Raw genomic sequence first — 16,808 nt, 5'->3', positions numbered from 1 at the left:
TTGCAGTTCTTTATTTTGTAAGTTGTCACTGCTGACCTCTTCTGTAAACTTGTTTATTCCAAATAAACATAACATTACTATTTTATTTGGTTTTTTTAATTAACTTCACGACAAAAAAGATCAATGACGTAATTGTTGTTCAGCTTTGACAAAATAATCTGTAATTATTGGTCTTTGGCTTAATCTTGTTGCTATGATATTTCAATTTAATTGTTTTATCATATCTGTGCAATTCTAAGATATGATCATGAGGTTTCTCTGAGGTGTAAACATGTTCTTAAAGGGTGACCTTCTGATAACTTTCTTGTTTTTTTAATATGTACCTTACATGAAATTTTTTTTTTCTTTTTAACCTTCTTCATGTTCTTCATATGTATTCATTTTATATATACAATACATTCAGTATTTCTTTAATATCCAATTTCACATTTATGAATTTAACCTGTTACAGGACACACCATTTTGAGGTATTCTGATATTTAAAATCAATGTAACACTGCCCTTCCAAAAAAAATTTTCAGAAAAATTCGACACTGATATTCATTTAAAAACTAAAATTTGGCAATATATTATATTTTGGAGCAAAAACCACATTATTTTCAACAAAACATCCGTGAATTCAACAAAAAATATGAAAATTACAAACCTTATCAATATGTTTTGTAAATACTTTCCATCAATATCAATTAATTAATATACACCCTGAAAAAAGTCCAAATAATTACCTCTTCTAACAATGGAATGGTATCTGAGACTGGTCTATTTAAATCTGATGCTATACATTTAGCAAAGTCTTCTTGTAACATTTTCTCTATAAGATTTTCCATTTCTGCTAACTGTGATCCCAAATGTCTAAAATTGATGTTTATAAATAATAAGAAATATTTGTACTAAAGGACTTTTTGCATTTCAACTACCTGTATCTAGCCCTGATTTCCTTTTTGTACACTGCTCTATTTCCTTCTTTTGTAAATATTAACTAATCTGAGTAAAATTTAACTGATTGTATTTTAAAAAAATATAAAAAAAAACTCCTGAAGGGAGTAATAATTATACAATGCATGGAATAAATAATTGAAAATCAGTAAGATTCATAATCAATTGATGGTTTACACTACGGTATTAGGTTCATACAAGGTAGTTTCTATGTACCAATTGCTCATTTAACTTGTGTTAACTAAGTTAACCAAGAGTAAAATCTTAGTAGTATTCTTATTTTTCCAAATTAAGGTTCATAAGAAGAAGTTAAATAATATAACAATTTTCAATACTTAGTTGAACAGTAAGAAAAATTTTCTGTAACCTTAAAGACAAATGGAAGTTTTTAACGACCTTGACTGGCTATACAGCCTTTGCACGGTCGGTAACCTTAAAGATTTACTCACCTGAAACTATGAACCCCAGGAAGTTCCTGTGATAACACTTCTTGTGTTGTGGATATTAAATCTAAGGCTCCTACAAACTCATTTGTTGATAACAGCAACTGGATTGTAGGCTGGGTTTGGTGTACCGTAGCCATCATCTTCAACTGTATAAAACATCATCCAGTTAATATAACAGATAAACATAAATTAATACAGTACTGATTTGCTCAAATGAGTTCTTATTCAACACATTGAAAGGTATGTTGAAGGATATTAACAAAGATTTTATTAACTAAATATTATTTTTCAATAAAGAAGTGAGACACATTAAAGTCTTTAACAAACTATATTTTAAATGCTATATCAGCTGACAGTAACCATATCAAAGCAGAAAAGTACTGGTAGGACATTTAAAGATAGAATCACTTGCTTCAGGTCTAAGCGTGGCTTCTTTGACACATGAATTATGATATGAGGACACCATTATCAGAACATAAATCACCATTGGCATTAGTATGTATTCATGTTATTTCATGTGCATATAAAACAGTCTGAAAGGCAAGATTTACAACTAAGTAAGACAAAACTACTGAGTTATTGAAAAAAAATTGCTAAGAATTTTTTTCACTTCAACTTCATTAAATTTAATCTTGGTAAAAAAATGAATTTTCTATGTTCTTCATTGTGATCTTTGTTATTGTAAGTTCATTTATATGTTGGTGAATTCAATAACCTCAAGTTGTTGAATTTGGTAATTTTGTCAACTGTAACCATATTGAACAACACTGTCATAATCTTACTTTCAAGTATAGGCAACAGCAAAAAAATAGTACAGAACTACTGTAAAATATGTTAAAATCAAATGCATAAAAATTTTTAAAACTTTGCATATTAAAAACTTAAGGACTTATAAAGACAAGAAATCCATACCTTACTATACAACTCTACATAGTTTTTTCTTGCCTGCTGTAATTTAATTACTTTTAGTGATCCTCTGGCTAACACTTCATCTATCTGCTGTACTTTATGCCTGTTAAAAATGTATTTCCATTACTACAAGTGCTCATTAATCATCATTCCACCTTGCTTGTGAATTATCAATTTTTCAATATACACAGCAATTATTGTGAAAAAAAACATGTAATTTAAATGTTTTCTACTGCAATTACTGTTCTTCATAAAAGTTAAATATATTTGCAGAAACATAATACCTCCAATTATCATATTTAATAAGAATCTGATCCCATAAATGTGTATCCATGATGCCGAATTAATTTTTTTTCAGTGAATCTACACTATGCATGTATGTATATAGATATGTTTTTATCATGACTTTTCAATGTCAATAAACACATTTTATATCTTAAACAAGTTTATCAACCGAAGATAAACCATCAAATATAGATATCAATTGTTTGTAAATGTACAATATAACAGATGACATATTTATGTTTTGTTATGTTTACACAACTCATAAATAACCAAGGCATTTCCAGACTTTTGCATAATAAACTATGTAGCTTTTTAAAATAATCATGAAAACAATAGTTAGAAGAAAACAAAAGGTGAGAGGGGGTTAAAGATCAAAAGTCAAAGATGAACAAGCAACACTATGTGTAAGGAAACAGATAAATAGACCAGCAGCAGACTACAAAACACTTTACAGAAAACTAACAATTCATCTGTTTGATAGACTGGAAATACATGAACTAGACGTGTGAGTACAACAAGATGGCCCATGTCTGTAGCCTTATCACAATAATTCAGTCGATGTGTGAGTACAACACAATGGCCTGTGTCTGTAGCCTTATCACAATAATTCAGTTGATGTGTGAGTACAACACAATGGCCCATGTCTGTAGCCTTATCACAATAATTCAGTTAACTAGAACGAAATGCAATATGAATTTGTAAGTCATCATTATACAACAATTTACAAAATATTCGTTCTAGATTTGCAAGCATTACAAAAACAATTATGGACTAGCACAATTTTCATGAAATTTTTAAAATGCAAGCACCATAAAGCATTTCAACTGGAACAAAATATAAACTGATTTTAAAGTGATCATTATCCTCTAATGTTACAAAAATTAGCTCCAGATAAGCAAGTAACGCAAAAAGTCCAGAAAAACAAATTCATGAAATTTTCTAAGCTCAACGGTCATAATTCTGTGAATGGTTGGTCAACCAGAATGAAACGCAAATGCATCATTTAAACTTATGAACAAAAAATGAGATCTACATATGCTGGCATTACTATAAAAGTCCAGACAACTGTTTGATTCCAGAATGATGGAAAGGCCAGACATGGTTAACATTATATGCTGACCATTCAGTAGTGGGATATAAAACTAAAAAATAATGAAGAATTAGTAAATCATGAAACATAAATAATAAATCTGTTCATGAGAAAAACCCCAGGTTTGACTGCGTGATAGAAATATGGTCATCCCTTGGTCTTCTGATCGGAAGTAAAATCCTTGCGAAAGTGGAGCCTCCGATTGGCTGTGTGGGAATATAAATTCGCAGTCATGTCAGGTCAGAATTGCTATGTTAAATTTGATGCATCATGAATAGAGAGTGCCACACTCAATGCACTTTGAGAACCCTTGCAACAACTCTTTGAAGGGTCCGTAGGTGGCCTGTTTCAATCCTACATTTTAGTATCTATCCAATGTACCCCCATTTTCAAATAGCGTTCTAAATTTCCTGCCTTTCATTCCAGTCTCCCATATTGCAAGACATACCTATTATATCCTAAAGCATTAATATAATAAACTTCATACCTGAGTTGTTTGATAGACTGACAAGTTTTCATCATATCTTCTTGTAGTTTATCATGAGATGACATAGCTTGAAAGAAGGCATCAGACTTTGTAGATATCTGTCTGGCTATATGAACTTCTATTATATCTAAATAATGACTTAGCTAAAAAGAAACAACAGAAACAGTTTGAACATTTATTTTTAAAATCTTTATCAACAGTGTCACTTCTATTAATGATATTAAATAATGGCTATAGGAGCAATAACCTAATACTGCATACAATTTTGCAAAATATCTTTTTTAATACTAATTCACGGACCATGATGAATATTTGAGGAAGTTTTTTACTCCACGAGAGTCACACTTTTTAGAAACCATATAATAATATAATGCATAGAAGACAATTCTTTATTAATAATATACATGCCAAATATATGTATAGTACAATGTCATATGTATTTCTTTGTTCACTTAATGCCCTCTTATTAAAGTATTTATGACATGTCAAACTATCTGTATACATTTATATGAATTTTAGCAGAAGTCAGAACTGGGCACTTTTGACATTTTTTTTCTATGAGAAAATAGATTGTTTAAATTCCAAAATGTTAGAAGAAATCCATGATCACCTTTCTAAATTGGTTGTATAAATGTCTGAAAATATATCATATAAAAATATTACCTTTTCTTGTAATAACTTTGAAGACTGGTGACCAGGTGAAGACTTTTTAGAATCTTCAATCATAGACCATGGAAATACAGAATTAAATGTATCTGTGTGTTCCAAATCAAAATTTTGTAACAGGTAAAGCTGAAACAAAACATAAACATAAATATAGATTCTGCCACTGCATCGAGTGTGATACGATATTTATCCACTCGAGACAGTTAAATTTTCAAATTTAAAACGCAAGGCTTGCCGAGTGTTTTAAATATTTAAAATTTAACTGTCGAGAGTTGATAAATATTGTATTACACAAGATTTGGTGGTGGAATCTGTTTCTCTAATGATTTTCAAACAATATGCAGGCAAACTTATTTCGTCTTTTCGAATGATCTGTAAAAGATGTGTTCTTCCTATGTGACGTCATCAGGCATGGTCGCCTTTTTTCATGCCGTCACAATAGGAAATTCAGAGGAAAGCAAGTAAATTCAACGTCATAATCGGATTTTAACCGATGAAGAACTGAGATCAAACGAACCCCACGTTGATTAAATTTTTTTATACAATGGGTGCAGAAAGGGATAAATTGACGAAGAATTAGAGAAATAGATATACACAACTATATTGAAATGTGTAAAATGAAATATATCAATCAGACAGTATATACAAATTAGTTATCAGTCATCTGTATTTTCGTATTGGCAAGAATTGTTGTTTTCATGAGTTTTTGCCAACTTTACAATTGAAAAATTAGCTTTAAAAATTTCAGGAAAACTTGCATACAGATATAAGTATCAGATATCAAAATGTGAGTTCTTATTATTGTGATCTTCATCCACTATTATGCATTATTCGCATTAATAAAAACCTCGTAATAATTAAATTTCTGAATTTACAGTAATTCAATGATTTTTGTTTGCTTTCCGTAACTTTTATGAACTTCTACAAGGAACATTTAATAAATTAATTTATCATAGATTTAGAATTAAAATGATATTTTAGCCCATAAGAAATGGCAAGGAGTAGAAAACGCCATTCAAGCCCCCCTCCCCTTGAAATACCCAAAATCAAGTGCATCTCATGTGTTGTCATGGCATATAATCCATAATGTATTGCATACAGATTATGATACATCATTCTCTATGTATACAAATATCATCTCTTTACAACATGATGAACCATTTGTTTATGCCTAATGCTGACATGGGAGTCTTAGGCAAATACCAAGACTGATTAAGAAAAAGATGTGTACTAATATATGTATTTTATCAAACATTAAATAAGAGTGTCATACCTTAGGAATTTCTTGCAATTCTGATCTACTCTTTTCTGAAAAAAACAACACATCTCAACAGTTATAAAATATTTCATATAATAAAATTTGAAAAATTTAAAGAGCTATTGGTCCTTTAATTAAATGTCTAAGTAAAAAACTAAAAATAATCTTCAAAATGTAAAAAAAATCTTAATTTTAAATGGACAAAAAACAGAGTTAAAAAAATACTCAATGTTTTTGTTGTTGCTATTTTTGGTTATTTTTTAAGCTACTTCACATCTGTTAAATTGATTTTAAAAGACATACAATGTTTTTCTTATATGGAAAACCACTCCCCGTACTTATATATCTAAATCACAAAATTGACAATTATTCTGTGATATGATAGTCTTTATAGTCTATATCTATAAATTTTGGCTATTATAATATTTCTTGTGATGTTCATGTAAATCTAATACTATACTACACCCTTCAACTTAAATAAAACACAAGAAAGATTTCAAGGCATATAATTATATATGAAAGTTAATGCACAGTTGAAGATGTTAATAAATGTATAAAATTGCAAATTTTTTTTAAGAAATGAATTTTTCTTTGACAAAATCATTCTATATAAAAATAAGGAGATGTGGTATGATTACCAATGAGACAACTATCCACCAAAGTTCAAATGAAGTGGATTTAAGTAATTATAGACATCAGTACAGCCTTCAACAATGAGGAAAAACCCATAGCGTATAGTCGGTATGATTATTTTTCACAGTCCACAAGTAACCTTACCTAACTGATGGAGGTATGTCTCTCCACTAACTGAATCAGAATTACTTGTACTTCTGATGTACTTCTTGTATCTCTAAAATGTAACAACAAAATTATAAATAATGATAATACCTAAAAGTTCATAAATGTCTATGAACATGATGAATTCATATTCAACAATATGGTTGACCATCAATGAGTACCTCTCTATTCAGTTACAAAAAGTACTGCTTATAAGCCTTATATTAAATAACAATGTCTGGTTGAAATATATCTGTAAGCATGTCATAGTTAGTGTAAATTTTTGTACAAATATAAATAAATATGTAATATAGTACCATATATATAGGGACCAGAGAAAAGAACATTTTATCATGTTTAAGTTTTGTCCTGTGTCACTTTGTTGGGGCCTCATTGACATATACTCCACAAAGCTTTGTATACAATTTCAGGTTTACATATCTGATTAAACTACAATTGCAAGTACATGTAACACTGGAGATAGAGATGTAGCTGGACAACAAACAGCAGTTGAAAAATTAGATTAGATTATTTATCAAAATATTTTCATTTGATATCCAGGATTTTATGCTGGGGTACTCCTTAGAATCAGGAATTAAGACGAAAAAGTGGGTGTAACATTACCTTTATATCAATTTGGGTTTTTTTTAATAGGGGGAGGACACCAGGTGTGCCCCTGCCTGAATCTGCACCTGGGTAGATGTGAGTGTTTCTGAGTGTTATTGTTTCCAAAAGACAATTAACATTAGTCTTGAAGTACATTTACATCTTATTATATATCATATTTACTTTTGAAATCCTATTTTTATATTTCTCAAAATATTTTCTATTGATATCTGGAATATGAGATGATTGTGGAATATGTGAATGCTCATAAAAATGTTGACCCCAGGTTTTAGTGAAGAAGTCAGTCTCTCTCTTTGTTCTATTGGGGTCATTTAATGCTGCTGGTAGGTTAACTGTAGCATTGTACACTGTCCATCTCAACTGATCCTGTACAACTGATGGAGCATTGTCTGTTGCTGAAGGAGGTGGTGAAGCTTCGTTATGTTCAAAACTTTTATTTCTACCATGTGCTTGAATTAAAAAAAGTCAAGTATATGTATATTATGTCATAAAAAAATGTAGTACAGATGTACTAATAAATCTCAATTGTTGAATACTGTAATTATTGTATAATGTGAATTCTTATTTGATAAACAAAACAATCGAGGTATGCTGCATATCTCAACGATGGTGTTGTATGGACAGCAAAATCAAACCATCATAAAACTACAATGTATATCTGTTTGTAAATGATGGGGAGGTAAGCAAGTGAACTTTCTGTTTTTTTTATACAAACATGAAAAAGGCAAACATGTTTGAAAACAGTTTTGGTTATCAACTGTTTAAGTGTTTAATGAAGGCATCAACTTCACTTGGTGTTTGGTACAACTACAAGACTTTTTCAAAAGTTTTCAGTCATTTTCTAATTTTAGCAAATTTTTAAGTGCAATGTATACATGATAAGTGAACCATGTGGCCAAAGCTTGGTAACAGTTACTTCTATAAACTATTATTAGAAGATCTTTTTCATATTTCAGCTAATTATGTATATTTTGTAAAAGTGCCAGCTTCCAGAGTCATGATGGCAGTCGGGGGTCATCCTTTTTCAATGGTGCCGCAGCCTATTTTTCATAACTGACAGACATCTGCTGTCAGCACAACACACCATTATTGCAGCAGGAACTGCATGCCCTTTCAGTGTACCTAAGTTACCCTGGTCTTTTAGTTCCCACTGCCTGATCATTATTTTAAATATGTCATGTTTTGTTATTGAACTATTTAGTTTTTTTGTACTTGGTCAAAGGCTCAAAGCATTTTCTGTTCTTTGGAACTGTAATCATTTATCATGTCTGCTTAGTTTTCGAAAAACTTTTCCACATTTGCCATGTTTGTCTAACTTTAATTGCAAAATTATTTTTGTCATGCCCCTTTTAACCAGGGTTTGGTAGAAGTAAATAGGGAAAACAGGCCTTGTAATACTACAGCAGCTTTCTGTTTTATAAACTCTGAATTTACTGATTTTGGCAAAGAAAAAACCAAAACATTGAGGGCCCCAAGTAAGACTAGAGAAACTAATTTGGTTACCCTCTTTAAATAAAGAATATTATTATTATTATTCTTCATTATTTTAAATCTACATCTATTACATTGTTTGACAATTCATCAGCGCATTATTATACGTTGGTGAATCTGACACAAACAGACACTAAAGAAAATTAATAATTTTAAGTCATATATATATATATGTGTGCAGTCAACAAATTAAGTTTGTGTAAAAAAATTTAAATATTGACAAACTGATCTAGATGTCTAAATGTTAAACTTTGGATCAGAGTCTTAAACTGATCCAGAGGTAGAGATTTGGGACAATTGCTATAAGATTGTGAATGATTTTGTACATCATTGTTACTCTCTTGATGTTTGTTGGAGTTTCTACTGTTTTCCGTTTAAGATGGTCAATCATTGAAGCGACTCTGCTGTTGTTTTGGTATCATTGGTATTGCAATATGCAGCCCTTCTTTGTACTTTTTCAATGTTATTTATCTGTTTTTGTGTGTTGGAATTTAGTAATGCTAAATATGACAAAAAGGAAACCTACAATGCAATTGCTTTCCTGCATGGTCTCTTGTTATGTGATTTTCGTAGTCCATATCACTGACACCCTCTAAAGGTAGTGATGGACATATATTATTTGCTCCATATCTACAAACATAAGATCCTCCTTCTTTTGTACAATGGTTTTGACGCAAATGTCGACAAAAGTCTTTGGAAGATTTAAAATCTACCAAACACAACCCGCATCGTCTCCAAGGTGAAATGTGTGCACCTTGTACATTATTTACAGTGGTCATTGCAGTCAATGTTACTTCATTTTTAATTAATGAAGGACAGTCTACATTATTTCTAGGTTATTGTCCTTAAATATGGATTGAAATGACATCGATTTGTTTTTCGGTTTCAGATTTTTGTTGTTGGACGTACTTCCGGTAGAATAAATTTAGAACCAGTGACGGTAAAAAGTATCTGAAATCCAAAAGGATGATTGAGAAAACAAGCAGCCACAACGGCTCAACACCTATTCTTTGCTTTAAAAGACTTCTGAATTTTTGACTTTATGTAGTTTTTCACAAAACTTCCACATTCAAAGAGGTTCACAGAGGTTCACAGAGATCAAGGATTTTTTTTATCAAATCTATTCATAAGTTTGAAATGATATTTTTTTTAATTTCCCAAATTACAGGGCCCATAACGGGCATACAAATCAGTTACATAATTGATAATTACAACAATAAACGGCACAGTGTACATGTACATGTATATTTAGTATATTAGCATTGGTCAGAATCAGAGCCAACAACAAGATATATTATAAATACTATGGAGCTTGACATATTGCATGTGTTCCCCCATAGATGTCCTCAGGGTTTTTTTTAACGTTGGGTTACTGTCTCATTGAACTAGACCCCGTAATATCTTTGTTTTCATATCCCTTGCAATTTTTAATACTCCAAGATCGGACTTGTGAGGGTGTGGATGGGGGTTTACAGAGTAGAGAATAATGGGCAAAAAACATAAAGAATAGCAAATTATGAGGTGCTAAAATATAAAGAATAGAAAACAATGGGCAAAAAGTATAAAGGATAGAGAAAATGGCCTAAGAAATTAAAGAATACAAAAAAAAAGGACCCCATCATCCAAAGCCTCACTAGTCGTTTTGGGGTTTTAGGACTTGAATTGGCAATATTGGTTACGCGAGAGCAGCGTGCGCTCATGCTTCAGTTGTTTATTCCAAAAAAAAGGAAATGAAAAAAAAGTGCAGTTTGCAAATTAATGTTCATCTATTCAAACAAATAGTAATACGTGCTAGGAAACCTAAAGTAACGATATTAGCAATATATCTAGTAAATGTAGGGAAATTATCAAGAGTGTAATTACTAACCTAGAAAATCCGTCTTTCAAAACATATAGTTGATGTGATTTTTATGTGAGAAATCAGTGTTCACTTTGTTAATCGATGACCATTCATTAATAAATCATAATCATTCGATTCCTATTTGTATGGGTCTGACGGCTTATTTTTTCTGTCGATCAGTTTCTCACGGGTAGTAAGGTCGTCATATCGATGAGCGCTTAGTACAGTGATTTTGTCATAGTTTGGTTAAGTTGGACATGATTGTGTTAAGTGTTTTTAATGACAAACAATGACACAATATAAACATTCGGATTTTTTTGCTAAAGGAACTCCTGAACATAAATTCAAGCTGGAAAGTATCTTCCTTTAGGGCTAATATGTTAGTACATTAAATTTGTATCATAAAGTTTTAATTTAACACAGAATAATGCTTGCGTACGTCAAAATTTTAAAGTTGTTTATTCGTTTCTTATGCATAAAGAAAGGCGATTAGTTTACTGTCTGTTACATCACATATTTCGTTATGATATAAACCTGCCGTCAAGTATTCCGAAAAAAAGCTACATTTGCACACAATTTAAGATTTCTGAAAATTCGGTGTCATGGTTTGGTTCAGTAAAGTCATGGTTTAGTTCATGTTCGACATGGTTCAGTTCTGTGATTCCTGTCGTGTATGATGGAAGAGTAACGATCAAAATAAACAGACATTATTTACAACGATTGAAATACTGTCAAAAAAATATTTTCGCTGATACTTTTTTTTCGCGTTTAACCCATTCTATCCTACTTGGAGGCAATATATTGTCGCCATTTCCTTATGTTCTTGTTTTGTTTCCATACGAGTAGATCTGAGTTTCACATATTAACGTTGATTTCTACTCGCGAAAATACATCGCTCGAGAAAATAAGTCGTCTACAGTATATTTATGATATTATCATTATAGTTATAATAATTATAGAACACGCATGTATAAAGTGATCACGAGGGTTATATATTAATGCATTGCAATAGCAATTTTCTTTTAGAGTAATATATAATAAGTAGATGCGGTATGATTTTTAATGAGACAACTATCCACTCGAGACAAAATGACGTAAATGTTAGGTCTCCGTACGGCCTTCAACAATTAGCAAAACCATACCTTTTAGCAAGCAATTGAAAGCTCCGACAAATTGAAGGTTGAGCAATTCAATTGAGAAACACAACGGTCTGATTTATGTTCAAAACAATAAGCGAAAAACAAATATGATATACAGTAACAAACGACAGCCACTGCATTACAGACTCTGAACTATAGACAGACACATACAGAATATGGCTGGTTTAAATGTTTGCGGGCTCCCAACCTTCCCCTCGCCTTAATCTGGGTAGAAGTGTAACAGCACAACAAACTATAAAAATCAGTTGAAAAGGACTTGCATCATCAGATCGATACAAAGCAAAATAATCAAGTTACATAAACACCAAAGACACAAAGAACCGATCTGTTAGTACATTGTATTTTCATTTACTGGAAGTTCCAAGCCAATAACAACTAATAAAAAAGTCATGATTCCAAGACAAAAAGTTTCTGTTTTTTTATTTTATTTCAGAATGGAGTTCTACTGCCATTATTCATCTTCATCTTATTATCTGTGATTTCTAGTCTAGTCGGGTCAAAAATAAGGCCGTACATAGTTTAAATGTACTTGTACTAAACAAAAGTATCTTGGAATTTTTAAATTATTTTTTTCGATCACATTTAATAATGTACATTTTATCATACTAAATACCAGACGGACAGAGCTTTTTCTGATATTATCCGAACTTAATGGTATAAAAGAAGAAAAATGCGTAAACGGGTTAAGTGATACTACACAATACACTAATACAATATGACAAAAACAGAATCATTTTGCCGATTTCGCTGACCAAATTTGGTTAACAAGGTTTTTTTTTCTTCTTAGTTAATTGGTAAATTGTGTAACTTCGTTTTTTTCACAAGCGCCTTCCAACAAACTATCAATATTAAGGTGAAACAAATATGTATTAATTTGAATCTAAACCATGAAAAATTTGACCAAAACCATGACAAATTTCTAGACACGTAACTGAACCATGTCAATCGCTTAACCAAACCATACCAATTTCGATATTTTGGTTATCCTGTGTTAATTTCTTAAAAACAACAATTTCAATTTAGATTGTTTGAGTTACATTATCGATTCAAACATGTAATTTGCTCTTTATTTGCTCATTTGAAGAGAACTGAGGCAATCTTTCAGGAAAGGAACCTAACTAATCCATGACCAACTTAACCAAACTATGACAAAATCACTGTACTAAACACTCCTCGATATGACGACGTCACTACCCGTGAATCTGTAAACAGTTTATTATTATGATGTAGAATATTATATATGATATTTTTTAAGTTATCTCCCATTGAACATAGAAATGTTGATCTTCTACAGAATCCTGTCATGAAACTTTGAAAAAAACAGTTTAAGTAAGGTGTATATTTGGGTAGAAAACGTTTTGAAGGTAGAACTTTTTAACTCTATATGTGATTCAGCGTGTAACCATTATCATTGTCTTTCCTCTTAGATAACTTGTTAGATCTATGAAAACGTTCTAAAAAGTCGAACGCTGTAATACTGGTGCTCACAAGGATTGGATTTTCCGTTCAATTATCTTTTTCCTGAAGTTTAGTCTCGACCTAAATCAGCATCCATCTTAGCCAACAACAATATATGTACGCCTGTCTCGTGCTTGTGTGTATGCGGTAGTATATATGTCCCCGTGTTTTTCTAGAAATTCAATGTTTGTGCATGAGATAATTTGTAGTAGTTGGAAACTATAAATATTAACTCTATCCTTTAATCCTGTGTGTCCAGTTTTCAAACAAAAAGTTTTATAATTTCCTATGTTCTGATGATTGTTCCAACTGTTATGATTATACTTACATTACATATTTTCTAAGGATATCATATCATCGTGATTGACAGACAACAATCACGAGATTTTTTAAGTCACAATACCAGACAACATCTTTGACCGCACGTGTGTTCCATGAAAAGGTTACAACAATGGGTAAGAAAGTTTTAACAAAACAATCGAAAAGTTTAATATGATCGATAATTTCATGGTTTTGGCATACAAATGTAAGTATTCTATTTTGCAGTTTAAAAGGATTGTATAATTTCAAGCTTCGACACTATGTACACTTGCTTTTAGTTTTGTACGATTTAATTTTGAAGCGCTTCCACGATTCATACAACATGTGGTTTGGTCGATGCTTTTACACCCTTATCATAGATATAAGAAGGTGTGGTATGAGTGCCAATGAGACAACTCTCCATCCAAGTCACAATTTGTAAAAGTAAACCATTATAGGTCAAATAAAATTGAGAATGGAAATGGGGAATGTGTCAAAGAGACAACAACCCGACCATTGAACAGACAACAGCAGAAGGTCACCAACAGGTCTTCAATGCAGCGAGAAATTCCCGCACCCGGAGGCATCCTTCCCCTAAACAAATATATATACTAGTTCAGTGATAATGAACGCCATACTAAACTCCAAATTGTACACAAGAAACTAAAATTAAAAATAATACAAGACTAACAAAGGCTAGAGGCTCCTGACTTGGGACAGGCGCAAAAATGCGGCGGGGTTAAACATGTTTATGAGATCTCAACCCTCCCCCTATACCTCTAGCCAATGTAGAAAAGTAAACGCATAACAATAAGTACATTAAAATTCAGTTCAAGAGAAGTCCGAGTCTGATGTCAGAAGATGTAACCAAAGAAAATAAACAAAATGACAATAATACATAAATAACAACAGACTACTAGCAGTTAACTGACATGCCAGCTCCAGACTTCAATTAAACTGATTGAAAGATTATGTCTTCATCATATGAATATCAGGCACAATCCTTCCCGTTAGGGGTTTAGTATCATACCATCATAACATATATGAGAAGAACATAACCCGTGTCATGCCAACAACTGGTTTTTAAATAAATGTGTTTAGTGCCGATGCAAAGACCCTATAAGTGAATAATATATAGTACGGCCTTCAGGCTAGTAAAGCTATTATAACCTACAAAAAGAAGCATCCAATTTCTAAATAAAGTCTTGTCTGTCAAAATGATAGAAGTTATACATGATGATTTCATTAGTTTTATATGAAACGATTTGCTTATCCTTCTGGAGCACCCGAAATCATCCCCGGTTTTGGTGGGGTTCGTGTTGCTCAGTCTTTTAGTTTTCTATGTTATGCTTTGTGTACTGTTGTTTGTTTTTTTGTCCATTTCGTTTTTTTTTAGGCATGGCGTTGTCAGTTTATTTTTGATTTATGAGTTTGAATTTCCCTTTGTTATCTTTCACCTCTCTGTAACTCTTTCATGTATTTCTTTTCAAGACATTTACAGGGGTTATCGATGAATTGAAAATAATGAAGTTCTCCTGTGTAACTTTTGTTTTTTAAAGGGCTCTTCCACATTATGACAGTGTAATATTTTAAACAGGAACCACTGGATTTAACGACTCCACGATCGAACGTAAGAATATTTTATGAAAAAAAGCAGTTAATATATGAAACTGTCTTAATGATTATGTTATAGTGAACAATACACAGACAGAGAAAAACCATACGACAGATAAATACTGAACCTCAGAGAATTGGCGGTGATCCATGACTTCCAATTTTTTTTTTTTTTACATTCCAAAATTAATTGATATCGTTATAAAAACATATGTTTTGTCACAAACTTGTTTATAAGTTCCCAAATAATTGTAAAAGCAGTAAAAGCACAAGTCAGCAGATCATACTTTTTGAAGTTGAACATTTCGAGAATACAATTATAAATGGCGATGTACATTCTTGCAGAATTAATTATGCTGATACTTAGTGCTGCCCTTGTGGTATTTTGTAGTTGATTTCATTCGGTCGTTGTTGAAACGTTTTCGTCTACAATTTATTTTTACTATAAGTAGAAATTTCAGTAATAAAAGTACTAAAATTCGTTATAGCTATCATTTTTTTTTTATTATATTAATACTTCAAAACGACATTGTTGGTTGCTTTGCCAGTCGGGACAAAACACAAAAAAAGTCAAAAAACAAACAAACAAACAACAACAAAAAAAAAACAACAAAAAAAAAAACAACGCTTTTCTGCATTTTAAATAACTCATAATTTTTACAGTATGACAATAGCATTAAATTCACGTGAATTCCATTTTTTCCGAAATGGTGCTTAGTGAGCTGATTTGAAAAATTTATCAACTGCTTCCGGCTATTAACGCATGCCTTTCCGTCACTTTATCGCATGGCATTCCGACATTACTCGGCAAATTCCGGAAAATACACCTCAATTGTACGTTTTCAATGAAAAACATAGCAAAGAAGGGTTCAAAACAAATATTAGGAAACAGGAAAACATATAATGTAAAATGCAAAACAAATGATACAATAAATGCCTTCGGCTCTTGGGCTGATATTGAACCTTGGTCTGATAATACATCTGATATGAAAAATGCCGATATTATTGTTTAAATAGTAAAACATGACCACACACGCACATCATCATCTAAGTTAAGCATTGTTTTATTTTTTGTTTTGTTTTTTGTTTTTTTTTCTTCCGACAAACTAATTTTCTGTCCAACTTAGATGTTAATCGGAGAAGAAATCACAAGTCTTTTTGACCTGTTATGTATCCAATTTGTATTTAAGCAAATAAATCTGTTTAAACTTGATCTAAAAACAAAAAGACCTGTAGATTTGATTTAGTTTCGAAACGGAAAACCTTTTTTGTATTCAAGGTTAACAATAGACATCTTTACTTGATTAGACAATGTTTATGTTAGAAATAGAGTTTTGGCGCTAGAAAAGAAGTAGGGTACGTCATTTGTTTTATTTATTTCACCAAAAGAACAATAATCAATGAAAAATTATAAACCCTGCCTGAATTTGCCAAATGCCTACAAATTTGATCAATTATTTAATT

The 16,808-nt window shown here is 31.3% G+C and overlaps 1 protein-coding gene across 1 annotated transcript in view; it reads right to left on the bottom strand.

The window, feature by feature from the left end:
- The window catches only part of LOC127738474 (vacuolar protein sorting-associated protein 54-like), a 32,049-nt gene extending 22,178 nt beyond the window's left edge, over positions 1-9,871 (bottom strand). Inside the window, exons 1-9 of the mRNA XM_052249736.1 lie at positions 9,499-9,871; positions 7,644-7,930; positions 6,855-6,927; positions 6,093-6,127; positions 4,817-4,945; positions 4,154-4,296; positions 2,295-2,394; positions 1,386-1,528; positions 726-852 (exon numbers count right to left, since the gene is read on the bottom strand). Of these exons, the coding sequence (XP_052105696.1) occupies positions 726-852; positions 1,386-1,528; positions 2,295-2,394; positions 4,154-4,296; positions 4,817-4,945; positions 6,093-6,127; positions 6,855-6,927; positions 7,644-7,930; positions 9,499-9,751 (1,290 nt within the window). The 5' untranslated portion in view covers positions 9,752-9,871. The remainder of the gene's footprint in view (positions 1-725; positions 853-1,385; positions 1,529-2,294; positions 2,395-4,153; positions 4,297-4,816; positions 4,946-6,092; positions 6,128-6,854; positions 6,928-7,643; positions 7,931-9,498) is intronic.
- Positions 9,872-16,808: the final 6,937 nt, after the last annotated feature.

The sequence above is a fragment of the Mytilus californianus genome, unplaced genomic scaffold (genome assembly GCF_021869535.1).
Source record: "Mytilus californianus isolate M0D057914Y unplaced genomic scaffold, xbMytCali1.0.p SCAF_4, whole genome shotgun sequence".
Classification (NCBI taxonomy): domain Eukaryota; kingdom Metazoa; phylum Mollusca; class Bivalvia; order Mytilida; family Mytilidae; genus Mytilus; species Mytilus californianus.
This window is presented reverse-complemented; position numbering and strand designations above follow the sequence as displayed.